General features: G+C 34.4%; 1 protein-coding gene across 1 annotated transcript; it reads right to left on the bottom strand.

The window, feature by feature from the left end:
* Positions 1–3,605: 3,605 nt before the first annotated feature.
* LOC131174592 (uncharacterized) lies at positions 3,606–4,266 on the bottom strand. Its single transcript, XM_058138348.1, has 2 exons — positions 3,991–4,266; positions 3,606–3,902 (listed from the first exon to the last, which is right to left on the bottom strand). The coding sequence occupies exons 1-2, from the start codon at positions 4,264–4,266 to the stop codon at positions 3,606–3,608; spliced, it is 573 nt and encodes a 190-aa protein (XP_057994331.1).
* Between the last annotated feature and the right edge of the window lie 12,883 nt (positions 4,267–17,149).

Raw genomic sequence — 17,149 nt, 5'->3', positions numbered from 1 at the left:
TTAATAAATAAGTTAATTAATTCCTTTATGGCATCATGCATGAGGTCATGCATGATGTCATCACCTTTTTACTTTTCCCTTTTTCTTTTTTTTTTGTTTTTCTATTAGTTCTTTAATTTAATTCTCGATTCCAAAATTTTCTTTTCTTCGATTTTATTTAACAGTTAGGTCAGGAGTCAGCTCTCGGGGTCAATTGACCAAATTGCCCCTCGCCGGTTCATCCCGGTTTGCAAATAATTTCATATTTCTTCTGGCTCCCTGACCTAATTATTTGACTTGCTTAACAGTTCTTTTTCGTGATTTTCTCTTTTCCACTGTGTTCATAAGGGTCCTAAGGACTGCAGCGTCACATTTTACGGTTCGAAATTTGAGTTTAAAATGACTTTGCAGTCATTCCCGAGGAGGTTACCCATCGCTGTGACTTTCGGCTCGTTTAACTTCTTATGTTCTGTTTTTCTTATTTATACTTAACTAATTGAACATTACTAATTATTTGTGTTTATGGTTTCTCTAGTTGTCTTAAGTATGGTTCTAATTCCCTTAATTGTCCGGACCGACACCGGTCACTGGAACAGTGAAATATACCAGGCTATACAAATAGGGGTGTTACATGAATTACTGCCCGTGTAGCCTATATACTGACCAGACTGGATAAATGGATATACTGGCACTGGGTACCTAATACCTTAAGCCATCACACCATCGATCACAAAGCGTCTCTCAGTGTGCAAATAGTGTGGCTAAAAAGCCATATAGTCAATCTGGCGATAAGCCAAGAATAAATACACAATATGTATAGCCGTAGGCTATTAATGTCACAGTGCGCCATAATAAGCCGTAAAAATACAGTATGGCATGAAGCCATTTACAGAACAGCTGTCATATCCTATTGACATGCCAACCTATCCATACTAGTCAACTAGGCAAACTAGGGCACATTATAAATTAATTGTTTAATTCTTCAATTTTTGGAGTTTACTAACTATTATATAATTCACAAGTTAATGCATATGTTGACCTTTTTAGGTAATATGGATAAGTTGTTTCTAGCATCAATATGTCACAATTTATATCTCAATATGCTGCCAATATAGTGCAATTTACCATTTTTACAAGTTGACATTCATTGCCAAAATGCTTCAAGCATCATTGTATGTAAAATGTCAAATTCTTAATTTTTGTGTGCTAGATTTGTCTAGCTTAAAGTCCTATTTCTCTTGGTTTTTAGCTTCTGGTCAAAGAATCAAAATTGTAGCTCTATGTCTTATTGCACGCAGGGAAAAATTTCAGGTCATTCTGAGTTGTATAGACCAAGATATGGTCAATTTACTAAAGCTGGACAGATTGCACCTTTAGTGCAAAATTTGGTCAATTTTAGGTCAATTTTAGTTCTGGCAGTTTTGGTACCCGAATTTGTGCAAGCTATTTAACTTGGTTCTGGCCATTTTTGGGCTTTAGTGTCTTCATAAGAATTGTAGCTCTATGTCTAAGCTATGCATTGTACAAATTTCAGGCCAATTGGACCGGTTTTGAGTGAGTTATGGTCATCCTAATGACTACTGTTCATATGGTCAAAAATCTGGGTTGCAAGGTTGCTATTCCGAATTTGGTCATTTTTAAGGTCAATTTCTAGGCAGAATTTTGGCAAAATTTCTGCATGAAAGTTGGCCTATTTGATGTCTAGTTTCACCCCCAATTGGCCTCATACCAATTAGGTTTACAGTTTGGCACTTATGACTTAATTTAAGTACTGCCATCAATACACAACCTGCACAAAACACATACACTTGCAATTTGATATTCCTTCTCCTCCTCATTACTTCAATATTCAATCAATGACACTTCCATATATATATTGTACACAATTCTAGCAAACAATTTTGGGCAGAACATTCAAGTGCTCAATGCACACAGTTCACCATTAAGTTCAACATTCACTTCCACCAAAATTCAACATATCTCAATGTCAATATTACACATACACTTCAACATACTCATACTTCAATATCACTTACACATGCTGCCCACAATTTAATACTATTATATTTCATTAATCAACTTCATATTCGCACACAAATTCATACTATTATGGGCTGCCACACATGGCAGTTTACTCAAAGCATTAAGGTTCCATTTCACACCCTTAATTCAAGCACTACATGCACATACTTAGATTTTAACTTGCTACATCTTCCATTTGAGTTAATCAACCTTAATTTTCATCCATTAGAGGTAATAAAAATTCAAATACAACACATATTCATGGCTGCCAAAAATGGACCATTTCATTTCTCTTCACCAAAATACTCTCCTTAACCTAAACACAAGGTTTACTAAAGCAAGGGAGAGGTTTTGGACACTTACCACTTTTAAAGCTTATCAAAACTTCACCAAATCTTGTTTTTCTTGTTGCCAATATCTTCCCCAAGGTAAGTAGGCAAGCTTTAATGAAGGAACCAAGTGGAAATGGTGGCTTGATCATGCACCCATGAAGGTTGCATGTGGGGCGGCCATGGTGGTTTCCATAGTGAGCTTCATTTTGGCAAGGTGAAGTGGGATGAAGAAGATGATGACTCAGCTATCCCAAGGCTTAGATAAGTGTCCCATGGCTAGAGTTAGTGGAGCACTAGGTAATAGTTTAATGGTTAAATAATTAAAGTTTTCTTATTTGCTCATTTAGCTCCATTCTTTTTACTATTTACAAATTGTATCCTATTTTAATTTTTCATGTGATTTATAAAGTGTAATATCATTTATTCTTAATGGACATTGAGGTCAAAAGGCAGCTCTTGGTGTCAAGTGACCAAAATGCCCCACTTCAGGTTATATTCCCGATTTTTCGATAACACGATTTTTGTCTATTTCTCGATTTTTCATTTTTCTTTTTACTATTTTTTTTTTTGATATTTCTAGTGTCAATTACATTTCAATAAACCTTTATTTATGTCTTAAAATTAAATTCCGAGGGTTCCCCACGGTCCTGGGGTTGGCAATGACCTTCATTTGCAGATACCCATCAGCGATCTTTTCGTTTAACTTAGCTTCATTTTCTCTCTTTCACTTTTCTTTAATTTTTCTTGTATTTTCTTTTTATTTATTTCATCATTATATGTCTGTTCACTAACACCGAAGTGTAGTTCCAGACATCCTGACTTGCCTGGACTGTTATTTGGCCACTGGAGCAATAGAACGTACAGAATACATACGGTGGGGACGTTACTGGTGCATAATGAATGTTGCATGATGCATGAGACCCTAGAAGAAAATTTTTTGAATTCAATGTTCTAATCTAACAATTTTCATGCTTCTGCTCCTTCACATGCTTCAAGAGGATCTTTAGGATATCTCTAGTGGAATTCCTCTTCAACTAGCTTATTTATAATATCAACCCTTAGGCATTCATCAGGATCTGGTTTGTGTATCATTGCTCTAAATAGGTTGAACTCTAATTCCTTCACTTCTACTTTGAGAGTTAACTGCCTATTTTTAACATCTATTATAGCTCTGGCAGTTACCAAGAAAGGCCTTCCCAATATGATGGGAATTTAAACATTTTCTTCCATCTCTAAGACAACAAAATCAACAAGAATAAAGAACCTGCCTACTTAGATGGAGATGTTCTGCAAGATGCCATTTGGGTACTTAACAGACCTATCCACCAATTGTAATGAGATTGTAGTTGATTTAAGCTCTCCAACATTTAACTTTTGGCATATTGATAGGGGCATCAGACTCACACTTGCACCAAGATCATAGAGGGCCTTGTCTATGTTCATGTTGCTAATAAGGCAAGGTATAAAAATGCTTCCAGGGTCCTTGAGTTTTAGAGGTAGCTTGTTTTGCAAGACGGCACTACATTCCTCTATTAAAGCAACAGTCTCATAACCCTCTAGCTTTCTCTTCTATGAGAGGATTTCCTTTAGGGACTTTACATAGGATGGCATCTAAGATAGTGCTTTAGTGAAAGGAATATTTATACAAAGTTTATACAAAAACTTCTAAAAACTTTACAAACTGCTTATCTAATTTGACTTTTTGGAACCTTTGAGGAAAAGGTAGAGGGGGCTGGTACCGTTCAGGTAGCTTCTTTTTCTTTTTCTCCTCCTCTTCCTTGTCCTTTTTAATTTTCTTCTCTTCCTCTTTCAATAGGTCATCAGAATTACCAAAAGTTTCCTTCATTAATTTTTGTTTGTCTTTTGGTTTTTGGTCTTCTAAAATTCTTCCACTCCTTAAAGCAACTGCCTTACACTGCTCCTTAGAATTCATTTTCGGTTGACTTTACAGTTTACCAATGGCTTTGCTTAAAGAACTAGCTTACTAGGCAATTTGGTTTTCAAGCATTTTATTGTGAATAGCCCATTAGTCCATTTTGGAAGCTAATTGTTTTATCATTTCATTCTGCTATTATTATGTTGTTAAGAAGCTTTCCATCATTGATTCCATGGTCAACTTTGATTCAAGCTATTGAAGTTGAAGAGGTGGTGGTGGCTGTGCTAAGTTCTGTCCTCTATTTTGAAAATCAAGTGGCGATGGTGGTCTATATCCCTGCTGCTTGTTAATGGGTTAGTTTTATTGATTCTGCAAATTTGGCCATGTAAAGTTAGGGTGGTTTCTCCATGCAGGGTTATAAGTGTTTGAGTATAGGTTATTAATCTGCCTTTGGTTGAAGTTTCCTCCATTATTCACATAGGTCATCTATTCTATGGAAGGCTTACCTTAGTTGCAGCATTTTAAAGTCATATGGCCTCCTCCACACTATCACAGCATTGGTTGTTTGATCTTACTGCATTGGCTTGCATCTTGTCAAGTCTCCTTATTAGCTGGTCAAACTAAGTATTAATCATGCTAAGGGCATAAAATTTTAGGACCCCTGTTGCTCTCCCCATATCTTCCCTCTTATTTGACCATTCAAAATTGTGATAAGCAACCATCTTTAGAAGTTCAAGAGCTTCATTCACTGTCTTTTCCATGAGGTCTTCACCTGCTGTAGAATTAACTGTACTCCTTATTTATGGTAGCAATCCATTATAAAAGTTTTATACCAGGAGCCAGTCTTCTATGCCGTAGTGTCAAATTTCCCTTTGTAGGTTTTTGTACATTTCTCAATGCTTCATAGAGTGATTCTCCAACTCTTTGCCTAAAGGTGTTAAGCTCTATTTTCAATTTTACAGTGGGAAGTACCTTACTAAGAAGGCTTGTGAAAGATCCTCCTAAGTGGTGAATGTTTTAGTTGGTTGAGAAAATAACCACATTCTTACCTTATCTTTGAGAGAGAATGCGAATGCTCTAAGTCTAATAGCTTCATCAGAGACTCCATTCATCTTGAAGGTGTCATACAAAGCAAGAAAGCAGTGAAGATGATAATGTGGATCTTTGATAGGTGAACCTCTAAATTGTGTCTGTTGAATCATCTGGAGCCATGACAGTTTAAGTTAAAAATTGTTAGCCTCTATTGTGGGCCTGGTAACACTGGATTGGAATCCTTAAATAGTTGGGGCTCCGTGGTCCCTAAAGAGTCTTAGCCTGCTGTTGTTGTTAGCTATGACTGGAGTTTCAAAAACTATAGGTTCTGTTTCTCGATGTCTCCTTCCTTTCTTGATGGCTTTTATAGTCTTATCTATTTCATGATCTAATTCCAACAGTTCTTCTTCAAGTTTGTTTTGGTCATAAACTAAATAGAGTACCTAAAAAAGGAAAAAAAAGTAAAAACAAATTAAACATATTAAAATAATAAATGTTTAAATCGACTAAATTGCTTATCGCTAAATATTACTAAAATTCCCCAGCAAAGGCATCAAAAACTTGTTAGCTAGTTAAAAACCCTGCAAGTGAAGGAGCAGAAGCATGTAAATTGTTAGATTAGAGTATTGAATTTCAAAAATTTCTTCTAGGTTTCGTGAATCATGCCACATTCATTATGTGCCTAATTAATTTCAATGCTCAATTGCGTATTAAAACACTTTTAATATGTATTAGGATCTAGGATTGTCATTTAAGATTTTTTAATTAACAAATTAATTCAATTGAACCCTAGTTTAAAGAAGAAAATGTGCACTAACCTTTTGATGCACTAGTGATGTAATTGACACTTTTAGGAAGCACCTAGGACCCCAAATGTTGTCTCTCTAGCTTATCCACACCAACATCACTAATGGGCAGCCCCTAAATCAACTTCTCAAGCCTTGCCAACCAATTATAATTTAGATTTTTTCCTTTAGAGAGGTTTTAGATGAAGGAGCGGAAGCATGAAAATTATTAGATTAGAACATCGAATTCAAAAATTTTCTTCCAGGGTCTCATGCATCATGCAATATTCATTATTTACCTATTGATTTCAATGTTCAATAGCATATTAAAACACTTTTAATATGTATTTGGATCTACATTTGCCATTTAAGATTTTAGAATTAACATATTAATTCATTAGAACCCTAGATTAATTCAAGAACGTGTACACTAACCTTTTGATGCACTGTAGATGTGTTTCATACCTTTGGGAAGCACCTATGACCCCAAATATTGTCTCTCTAGATTATCGACACTAAGATTACCAATGGAAGCCCCTTGAATAGCTTCTAAAGCCTTGCCAACCAATTAGAAAATAGGGATTTACGTTTACAGAGGTTGTAGATGTATACAGGATACTAGAAACGATTTCTAGCAATTTTAATTCAAGAAAATATGGGCAATTCTCTTTGACTTGATGAAAGATGAAGAAGAAGAGAGAAGAGCACAAGGGTGGTGGCACCTTGAAGAAAATAAGAAGAGAGTGGCTGATTTCTTTATTTCCTCATAACCTCACATTATATAATTAGGTCATCACTTAAAACCCTTGCGACATGTCATCTTCTGATTGCACCTTAATTTTAATTGACCTAATCACATTAAGCCAAGTGTCAAAGCTAGGTTTAATCTTGACTTTGATCATCTTACATGATTGGAAAAAAAATGGCAAGCTTATATGGTGCCATGTGTCACCATCTCATGGTGCCACATGTCACCCTATGAAATGACCAAATTACCCTTGTGCTGTAATTTTGAGTTCTCAACCCAAAATAATTATTTCTCTTCTAATCAATTTATATCAAATATAAAATAATTAATTAATCTCTATTAATTAATCTCTCATAATTAAATTCATATTTAAACACTTTAAATATAAATTTAACTTATACTATATATCCAATAACCTAGATTTGGTTTCAAGCCATGCTAGAGACTTTACAATCTAATTGCAAAATTAAACTCTTTAACTAATTAATTAAATCACATTTAACTTGGTGATTACTTGTTTATATGTGTGACTCACTAGGCTCATCACTAATTGCCAATGAGATATGATATTAACTCTTAATATCATTAGAACTCTCTCTTACCATAAATGATTTCCCTAAATCATTTTAGGCACCTCATAGACCATGGTTAACACCTAGCATAACAAACTATGGCCACCCAATTAGTAATAAGGAATACCTAAAATGAACCTTTAATCATATGTTACCATGTACTAGAATCTCTTTGTTACAAAATCCCAATTTGAGCTGGAGTCATGGTTTATGTCAAACCCCATTTGCTATGAATATTATGTTCTCTTTTAAATCCTGTTCTTGATTAAGAAGATTTTCTCATCGGAAACACTTTTCTGATTAAATCTATTTGTCCTGGCCAAGAACTTGAAACATCAAGAACAATTAAATGAACATAGGATTTTATCCCTATTTACTTAGTGTAACAGATTCCATCTTGATCAACACCTACCTCCATATATAACTAGTAGCAGCCAACACATGCCCATATACCCATACACAGTACAAGTATGAAAGCAGTATCAAACTCAAACCACCTATATACAAGATAACTGTGCTATCTCAGGTCTAAAGATTATATGCACTGATATGATTTATGACAATGCATTGGCAAGAGTAAACTCCATCTGCTTGTCATAAATATCACCAGTTTGGCCTACTTATCATGCATAAGTGCCTATCATGTTTGTTATTTGGCATGAGACTCACCATTCCATCTTATTTACATCTCATATAAATAACTTGGGAACAAATATGATTACAATCTTTTTGGAAAAGTCATTTCCTTATTGTGAAGTATCCTCGATTGTAAACCAATTTATGATACTTTGTGCTAGAAATACTGTCACTCATATTCTTAACAACTTAAAAATAGAATTTCTAACAAAATATCAATGGACCTTTTCTATTACACATAAATATATTATGTAAACAGAAAAGTGAAAATGCCTTTTTATTAATAAAACATGTACAAGATACATACTAAATGATATACTCTAGGGCATACTACTAACAATTTCCCACTAGCACTAGAGCCATTCATTACAATATCTTAGACCCATCTTCTCAAGATGACGGTCTAACTGAGCTTGTGACATAGGCTTAGTGAATGGATCAGCTGGATTTTTGGCTGATGTTATTTTCTGTATGGAGACATCGCCTCACCCAACTATCTCTCTGATAATGTGGTAGCGCCTTTCTATGTGTTTAGATTTCTAGTGAGACTGGAGTTCCTGAGCCTGTATGACTGCTCCATTGTTGTCACAGTGGAGTGGAACTACTGACTCAATGGAAGGAACTACTGCAAGTTCTGTTACGAACTTTTTTATCCAAACAGCTTCCTTTATAGCATCTGATGCAGCAATATACTCAGCCTCTATAGTGGAATCTGCAGTCGTACTCTATTTGGAACTCTTCCAACTGACTGCACCTCCAATACAAATGAACACATACCCAGAGGTAGACTTTCTATCATCGATATCTGATTGGAAATCAGAATCAGTATAACCATCCAATTGCAAGTCACCACCTCCATATATCTAGAATAAATCCTTAGTTCTTCTCAAGTACTTAAAGATATTCTTGACAGCTATCCATTGTTCCAAACCTGGATTGAACTGATACCTGCTAGTCAAACTAACAGCATATGCTATATCCTGCCTAGTGCACAACATTACATACATCAAACTTCCAATAGCTGAAGCATATGGAATCCTGGCCATTTTATCTCTTTCTTCAGGTGTCTTTGGACACATCTCTTTAGAAAGGTGGATACCATGTCTCACTGGTAACAATCCTCTCTTGGAATCAAGCATGTTAAACCTCTTTAACACCTTTTCCAAGTATAGACTTTGGGATAAACTAATTATTCTTTTCGCTCTATCTCTATAGATCTGAATCCCAAGAACATAAGTTGCCTCCCATAAGTCTTTCATGGAGAATGTATTTGACAACCATACCTTTACAGTTGTCAACATACCTGTGTCAATACCCATCAACAAAATATCATCCATATATAAGACAAGGAAAGTGACAGTACTATCACTAACCTTCTTATATACACATGGCTCATCCTCATTTTTTATAAAACCAAATGACTTAATGGCTTCATCAAAACGGATGTTCCAACTCCTCGAAGCTTGTTTCAACCCATAAATTGATCGCTTTAGCTTGCAAACCTTGGAACCATCTTGAGATTCAAAACCCCTAGGTTATTTCATGAAAATGTTTTCTTCAATGTATCCATTGAGAAAAGCTGTTTTAACATCCATCTGCCAAATCTCATAATCATAGTATACAGCTATTGCTAATAGAATCCTAATTGATTTAAGCATGGCAACAGGCGAGAAAGTCTCCTCATAGTCGATTCCTTGCCTTTGACGAAACCCTTTCACTACTAGCCTTGCTTTATAGGTCTCTACCTTTCCATCAGAACCAATTTTCTTCTTGAAAACCCATTTGTTCCCTATAGGTACAATACCTTCATATGGGTCAACAAGATCCCAAACTTGATCTTATACATGGAATCAATCTCGGATTTTATAGCATCAATCCATTTTGAAGAGTCTATATCTGATATAGCTTCTTCATAGGTAAGTGGATCATCTCCATAATCTACTTCTTCATGAGTAGATAACTCTTGTTCTTCTTCATGAAGGAAACCATATCTCACTGGTGGGTGAGATACCCTGGTTGTTTTACGAGGAATAGCTGTAGATGTTATATTAATAGGTGTAGGTTGACTAGATGGATCTATATCCATCTAATCTGTTGGTTACTCAGAATTCTCAAATTCTAACTCTATTTGCCTTCCTTTACCTCCTTCTTGAACAAACCGTTGTTCAATAAATGTGGCATCTCTACTTATCACAACCTTTTGTGATGTATGCAAATAAAAATAATATCCAAAACTCTCTTTTGGATATCCAACAAATCGACCCTTTTCTGATCTAGTTTCCAATTTATCAGTGTTTAGCTTTTTTATATAAGCTGGACAACCCCAAATCTTAACATGCTTAAGACTTGTTTTTCTTCCATGCCATATCTCATAAGGTGTGGAAGATACTGATTTTGATGGAATCCTATTCAGAATATGCAAAGTTGATTCTAATACAAATCCCCAAAAGGAGATTGGCATATCAGTATGGCTCATCACACTATGTACCATATCCAATAGGGTACGATTTCTCCTTTCAGATATGCCATTCAGCTATGGTGTTCCTGGAGGAGTCAGCTGGGAAACAATGCCTTGCTCTTTCAAGTATTCATCAAATTCAGTACTCAAGTATTCACCTCCACGATCTGATCGAAGAGCTTTAATACTTTTTCCTGTTTGATTTTCTACTTCAGATTTAAATTCTTTGAACTTTTCAAAGGATTCATGTTTGTATTTCATCAAGTACAAATACCCAAACCTTGATTTATCATCAGTAAAGATAATAAAATAATAAAAACAGCCTCTAGCCATTTCTCTAAATGGGCCACATATATCACTATGTATTAGCTCCAAAATATTTTCATCTCTTAGCCCTTGTCCAACAAAGGGTGATCTGGTCATTTTACCCTAAAGGCAGGATTCATAAGTTGGAGTAGGTTCAGAACCCAATGAGGATAGAATCCCCATTTTCTCCAGTTTTGCAATCCTATCTTCTGCAACATGACCTAATCTTAAGTGCCAAATATATTTTGAACTTGAGTTGATTTTCACCATGGCATTGCATTTATTTAGATCACTTGCATTCAATTTGTGTTTGTTATTATTATCCAAATAATAAAGACCATCATGCATAAAACCCGAGCCAACATATTTATTTCCAAAATAAATATTGCAAACATCATCTGTGAACTGAAATTCATAGCCATTTCTAGTCAAACTAGATATAGAAATGATGTTCTTAAAAGCATCAGGTACATACGAAATATTATTCAAACACAAAACATGTCCAGACATGTCAAAAGATTTAGATCCTATGGCTAAAGCTTCAACAGTTGAGCCATCGCCAATCCAGAGTCTTACATCTCGAGTATGCAAGCTGCTACTGTGTGCTATACTCTAGGCAGTTCCTATTCCAGTGCCCATCATTCTGGCAATGAAAACACTTTCCTTTGCCTCCATCAGCTTTGGTCTTCCCTTTCTGTTTAGCTATCTTCTTAGAAGGACTAGGAATTTGAGGTTTCTTTTTCTTATTACCCTTCTTCTTATCGGAATTTCCAGCAGAAAAAGTGTCACACCTTACCCCTCTGTAAGGCATAACATGATCCCATAGTATACCTAATGAATTACCGAACTTCACCTATCGATAACCCATTAAATACACTACAAGGGATTTTAAAACAATTTTTTTACTTTTCGAAGGTAGCGAGCACTTTTGGTAGGAATTAAAAACTTTTATTTGAACATAAACCACATATCAAATTTTCAATGAACTTAAAGTTTTCGCAAATTTATAAAAATTTCGACAGAATACCGTCTATAATTGGGAAAAATCAGTTCTTCAAAACCTGTGAAAATACTCCTAATAATTTCATTTCTCAACCCCAACCGCCAATATATTCTCAAATCAATACAATTCAACCAAATTTCAATTTAAAATTCACAACTCAAAAACTTTTCAAAATAATTCGATAAACTCATAAACATTGCATTAAATTAAATTTTACATACACAAATCTTAATTTACAAAAGAAAAATAAAAAATAATATTATTACGACTTTAATGTACAACTGCTCATCTAACTACATAGATACATATGAACAGAAGATTATTTACATCAAGCCAAATTTACAAGGGTATAAATAAATACCCTTACAAAAAGTCAGTGTGGTCTTATCAACAGCAGCACACTCTCCTGCTTTCTCCTTACTCCTATCTGCGATAGCAAAAAAAGCTATCGCTGAGTATAAAAATACTCAGTGGTGCGCAATAAAGTATGAAATGCATAATATAAAACATTTGTTATCAATTCACAGTTCAAATATTTCACAATCACATTTCAATTTTTAAATCACATTTATAACAAATCACAATTTAAATATTTGATAATTTTCAAAGCTTAATATAACACAAATTTGATCAAACAATTTAATAAACACAGTGTTTCCAATCAATAACACAACTTAGGCCATTACACAAAATTTCCAAACATGCCATGTTGTACACCACGACAAGGCAAACTCACCCCACTAATCGAAATCAATGAGAGAGGTGGTTAGCTAGCTAATGAGTACTTATCCAAAATCACCTCAGACTGGCAAGCCAGAGTGGGAGACACATAATCAAATATCAAACTCAACCCCACTAGTGGAGGAGGAACATAGTAAGGGACTGCCATGCCAAGTGTGAATAAAAAATAATTTAAAACTATAATTTTCAATTATAATAGATACAACAATCAAATAAACTTCATTTCAAATCTCCATTTCTAAAGTAGGCAACACAAATTCTCAAATAAAATTCCCAAGGCCAAAACCAAATTCAAAACCATATTTTTCAAATATTTCATACAAATCAATAAATAATTTTCATACCAAATTTCCATTGTAAAATACGCAACACAACATTCTTGAAATTCATAATGAACAAAACACATTCACAATGTATATTAAATCAATTTTCATTCTGAAAACTATAATTTAAAAATTTTGTGCACAACCTGATGCGAGTCGCCTCTAGGCCTTGACTCAGTTTGCCCTATCCTTTTTCAGGTCTTTTTCAATTGAAACACGCAATTTATATTGTTTCAGTATCTTATCTCACAATAAATCCAATAATTAATTCATATATACTTAATTCTAGCCCTAATATGCTTAAACTAATGTTCTTGGAAATTTTCATTTCGGAGTTACTATTCATGATACTATTCTAGTTAATTTGTTGACTTTCTTACGCTTAATAGGTATGGGGATTTCAATTTCACCCACATACCACATTTTGGTTACCAATTTTGTTGGTTTTAATTGCTTCTTAGATTTTTAGGTTTCCCAGGCACAATTTCAAATTTTCCAGATTTGGTGTCCTGTATTGTACTGTTTCATTGGTTATATTGCTGTTAGAATCTGGAAAAGTTTTCTCCATAGAAGTTGTTCCTTATTATCTTAACTTTAATTCCCTTTTTGAATCACTCCTTTTGGAGTTTTGTAGCCCAGAATATGACTATTTGAATGGGGCTGGCCGGATTTGGTGTTACCCAGAATTCTGGGCATTTTCTGGATACTAGCAGTTTTGGTATGCTGACTACAGGTGACTTTTTGGATAGGTTATGGTCAAAATTTGGGTTTGTTTTCTTCATTAAAGTTGTAGGGCTATGTCTCATCTTTCCATCGGTATAAGATTCAGGTTATTTGGACCTCTCCACACCAAGTTATGGTCATTTAAGTAACTACTATTCATTTGGTCATTTTTGTACAGGGCAGTGTGCCCAAATCCGGATTTGGCCTAATTGTTCACTAAGTTATGGTCATTTTCTGAGCATGATTCCTAAATGAAAAATGGTCCATTTTGTCTCTAGTTTCATTCTCAATTGGTCTGACACCAATTGGGTTGGTAAATTTTCAATTTTGGTCCCTGAAATGGACCTAGGTCAAGCTATCAGCATACTGACCCTAACCAATCCGAATTGAAACTTAGTTCTAACAATTCACACACACCACAAATGGTCACAATTGACCATTTCTCAACTCAAGTAAGGTCAATTGCATCAATTGGCCAATTCTCAACTTTTTTTCCAATTTTTCAAAATGCTAAAAACCCTAGTTACACATTTGTATAATTCAATGCAATCAAAGTGTACATCTAATATCTATATACTTCATTCAACCTAAACAACTAATCAAACACATCAAAATTATTCATTTCAAACCCTAACATAAGCTGGTCAAAATTTTCTTTAGTCCCCCAACAATTGTTTTCTTTTGATTTTAAGTTAATTTCCAAGTTACTTACACCAACAACACAAATAATAAACTAGAATTTTCAATTTAACTCACTAACCTTTCTTTGATGTTCAACTCTTCAATTTCCCTCCTTGTTTCTTCTTTCTTTCTTACCCAATCACCTTCTCAAGTGAGTTTATCAAGTTCTACTGGATTAATTTGAGGTCAAAGTAAGTTTTAGTGGTTGGAATCAAGCTTAGATTCAAGCTTTCATGGTGGTTCTTCAATGGTGGAGAGAGAGAGAGGAAGGGCGGCCAACTTGGAAGAAGAAGAAGAAGAGTGATTTTTTTTCTTTTCCTTTTTGTTATTTTATGTGTCATTAATTTTAATTAACTTGGTTAAAGATTGTGGGAAAATTAAATGGGATTTTGACATCATCCATGATGTCATCCAAGTGATGTAATAACACTTTTTCTCTTTTTTTTTTGCATTTATTTTTTCATTAGTTCTTTAATTTAATTCTCGATTTCGAAATTTTCTTTTCTCCAATTTTATTGGACAATTAGGTCACGAGTCAGCTCTAGGGGTGAATTGAACAAATTGCCCCTCATCGGTTCAATCTGGTTTGCAAGTTATTTGATATTTCTTTCGGATCCCTGACCTAATTATTTGACCTGCTTAACAACTCTTTTTCGTGATTCCCTCTTTTCCACTGTGTTCGCAATAGTCCTAAGGACCGCAGCGTCATATTTTCTGGTTCATAATTTGAGTTAAAACTGACCTCGCAGTCATTTCCCGGGAAGGTTACCCATCGCTGCGACTCCCGGCTCATTTAACCTTTTATGTTCTGTTTTTCTTATTTATACTTAACCTTCTAGCACTCACTATTTATTTTCATTCAGGGCTTTTCTAGATGTCTTAATATAGTTCTAATCCTCTTAATTGTCCGGACTGACACCGATCACAGAAACAGTAACATATGCCAGGCTATGCAAATAGGGGTGTTACAATTCTCCCCCCCATAAAAGAAATTTTGTCCTCGAAATAGTTTAAATAATAGTCATACGTATTGTTTTCTCATGTTTTTCTCACATTTCTATGTAGCTTCATAGTTTAAATAATAGTCCATTGTCACACCTTACCCCTCTGTAAGGCATAACATGATCCCGTAGAATACCTAATGAACTACCGAACTTTACCTACCGATAACTCATTAAGTACCCTACAAGGGATTTTAAAACAATTTTCTTATTTTTGACAAGTGGTGAGCATTTTCTAGTAAGTACTTAAAACATTTAGTTGAAATTAAAACTAGTTAATATTTTGGTTCATTTTAGTTTTCCGCAAATTCTATAAAAATTTTAACAGAGTTTCCTCTGTATTTTGAGAAAACCGTTCTTCAAATACCTGTAAAAAGCACTTCTAAAAATTTTCTCAACCACTACTTCAAATTTCACAATTAAACTCAATAAATTTCTCAACATACTAGCAATACATTTCATTAGTGATAACACAATTTATATACATTCTTACAAAATTTACATCAAAAGAAATACAACTAAACTTTATTACAAACTTCATACAAATTTTTGTACAAGCTGCTCAAGACCCATTTTTACATGTCCATACATTTATGTGCAATATATACATCAAAAGAAGTATTTACAATTGGGGTATAAATTATACCCGAAAACTTTAAGCTGATGCTCCTCACACGTCAGCAGCTCAGTCTGCTGCTCTTCTAGTCTCTGTATCTGCGACAGCAATAGAAGCTATCGCTGAGTACTAGACTCAGTGGTGCACAACATACTAAAATAATCTTTATGCAAAACTTAAATCACATTTATTCAAAAATTTGACTAAACATGAGCATTAAACACAAAAACATAAATTATGAGATTTTAATGCAAATCAGGTTCATTTCAAAGTATCAAAACACATTTCATAAAACCCACAGTTAGATCATGCCATTCGAAACAAATAGAATCTCAATAGCCAGAGGCTAAAGAGAAATCATATCACAAGGCTAGCTAGCTCAAATATATGGATATCCATTCACATCCTCTTCTACTGGCACACCTCAACACTTCTCCAGAGAAAGAATCAAAATTTGAAACTAATTACCCCCACTAGTCATGCTAGTGAGGTGTTCAAATATATGGTCATGACACTGTGGTTTCAAAACTTATCTTAACAATTTGCTAAACATTTTCATTTCAAATATACACAATAACTTTCAACAATTTAAGTCAAAACATCATAAATAATGTCACAAATAAATTTTTAATAATTCGAAGCAAATGTAAAATACATATTTCATTCACTTTATCAATAACTTTAAAACATGGTGATGTTGTGCACAAACCACAAGCGAGTCGCCTCTTAGCCTCGACTCGATTCCTCGGGTTCCTTCCCGATATTCTTTTCAACTGAAACACACAAATTTACAATGTTTCAGTACTAGAACTTAACACAAATCCAAAATAAATTTAACTTCACATTTACTTAGTTCTAACGTGTTAAATTCGACGTTCTCGAAATTTTTGTGTTTCGGGTTACTAATCACTGCACTATTCAAGTCAAATAGTTGACTTTCTAAGGCTTAATAGGTATGGGAACTCCAACTTCACCCACATACCACATTTTGATCATTAAACTTGTTGGTTTTGGTCATTTTCTCAAAGCTTAGGTCATTTTGGCAAAATTGCCAATTTTCGGTTTTGGTGCTCCAAAGTTGCACTATTCCATTGGTCGATCTACTGTTGGAATTTGACAAAACTTCCTTCATAGAAAATGTTCCTTATTGTCTTAAGTGTATTCTCATTTTTTGATCACCTCAATCGGAGTTTTGTAGCTCAAGTTATAGCCAAAATAAGTTTATTGTTCACGTGCACTGTTTATACTGGTATTTTGGGTTTTGGCAGATTTTGATCCAAATTTGTTCAGTGATTTGATCAAGTTAAGTTCATAA

The sequence above is a fragment of the Hevea brasiliensis genome, chromosome 16 (genome assembly GCF_030052815.1).
Source record: "Hevea brasiliensis isolate MT/VB/25A 57/8 chromosome 16, ASM3005281v1, whole genome shotgun sequence".
Classification (NCBI taxonomy): Eukaryota; Viridiplantae; Streptophyta; class Magnoliopsida; order Malpighiales; family Euphorbiaceae; genus Hevea; species Hevea brasiliensis.
The sequence above is the reverse complement of the archived record's forward strand: the minus strand, read 5'-3'. Positions and strand labels throughout refer to the sequence as shown.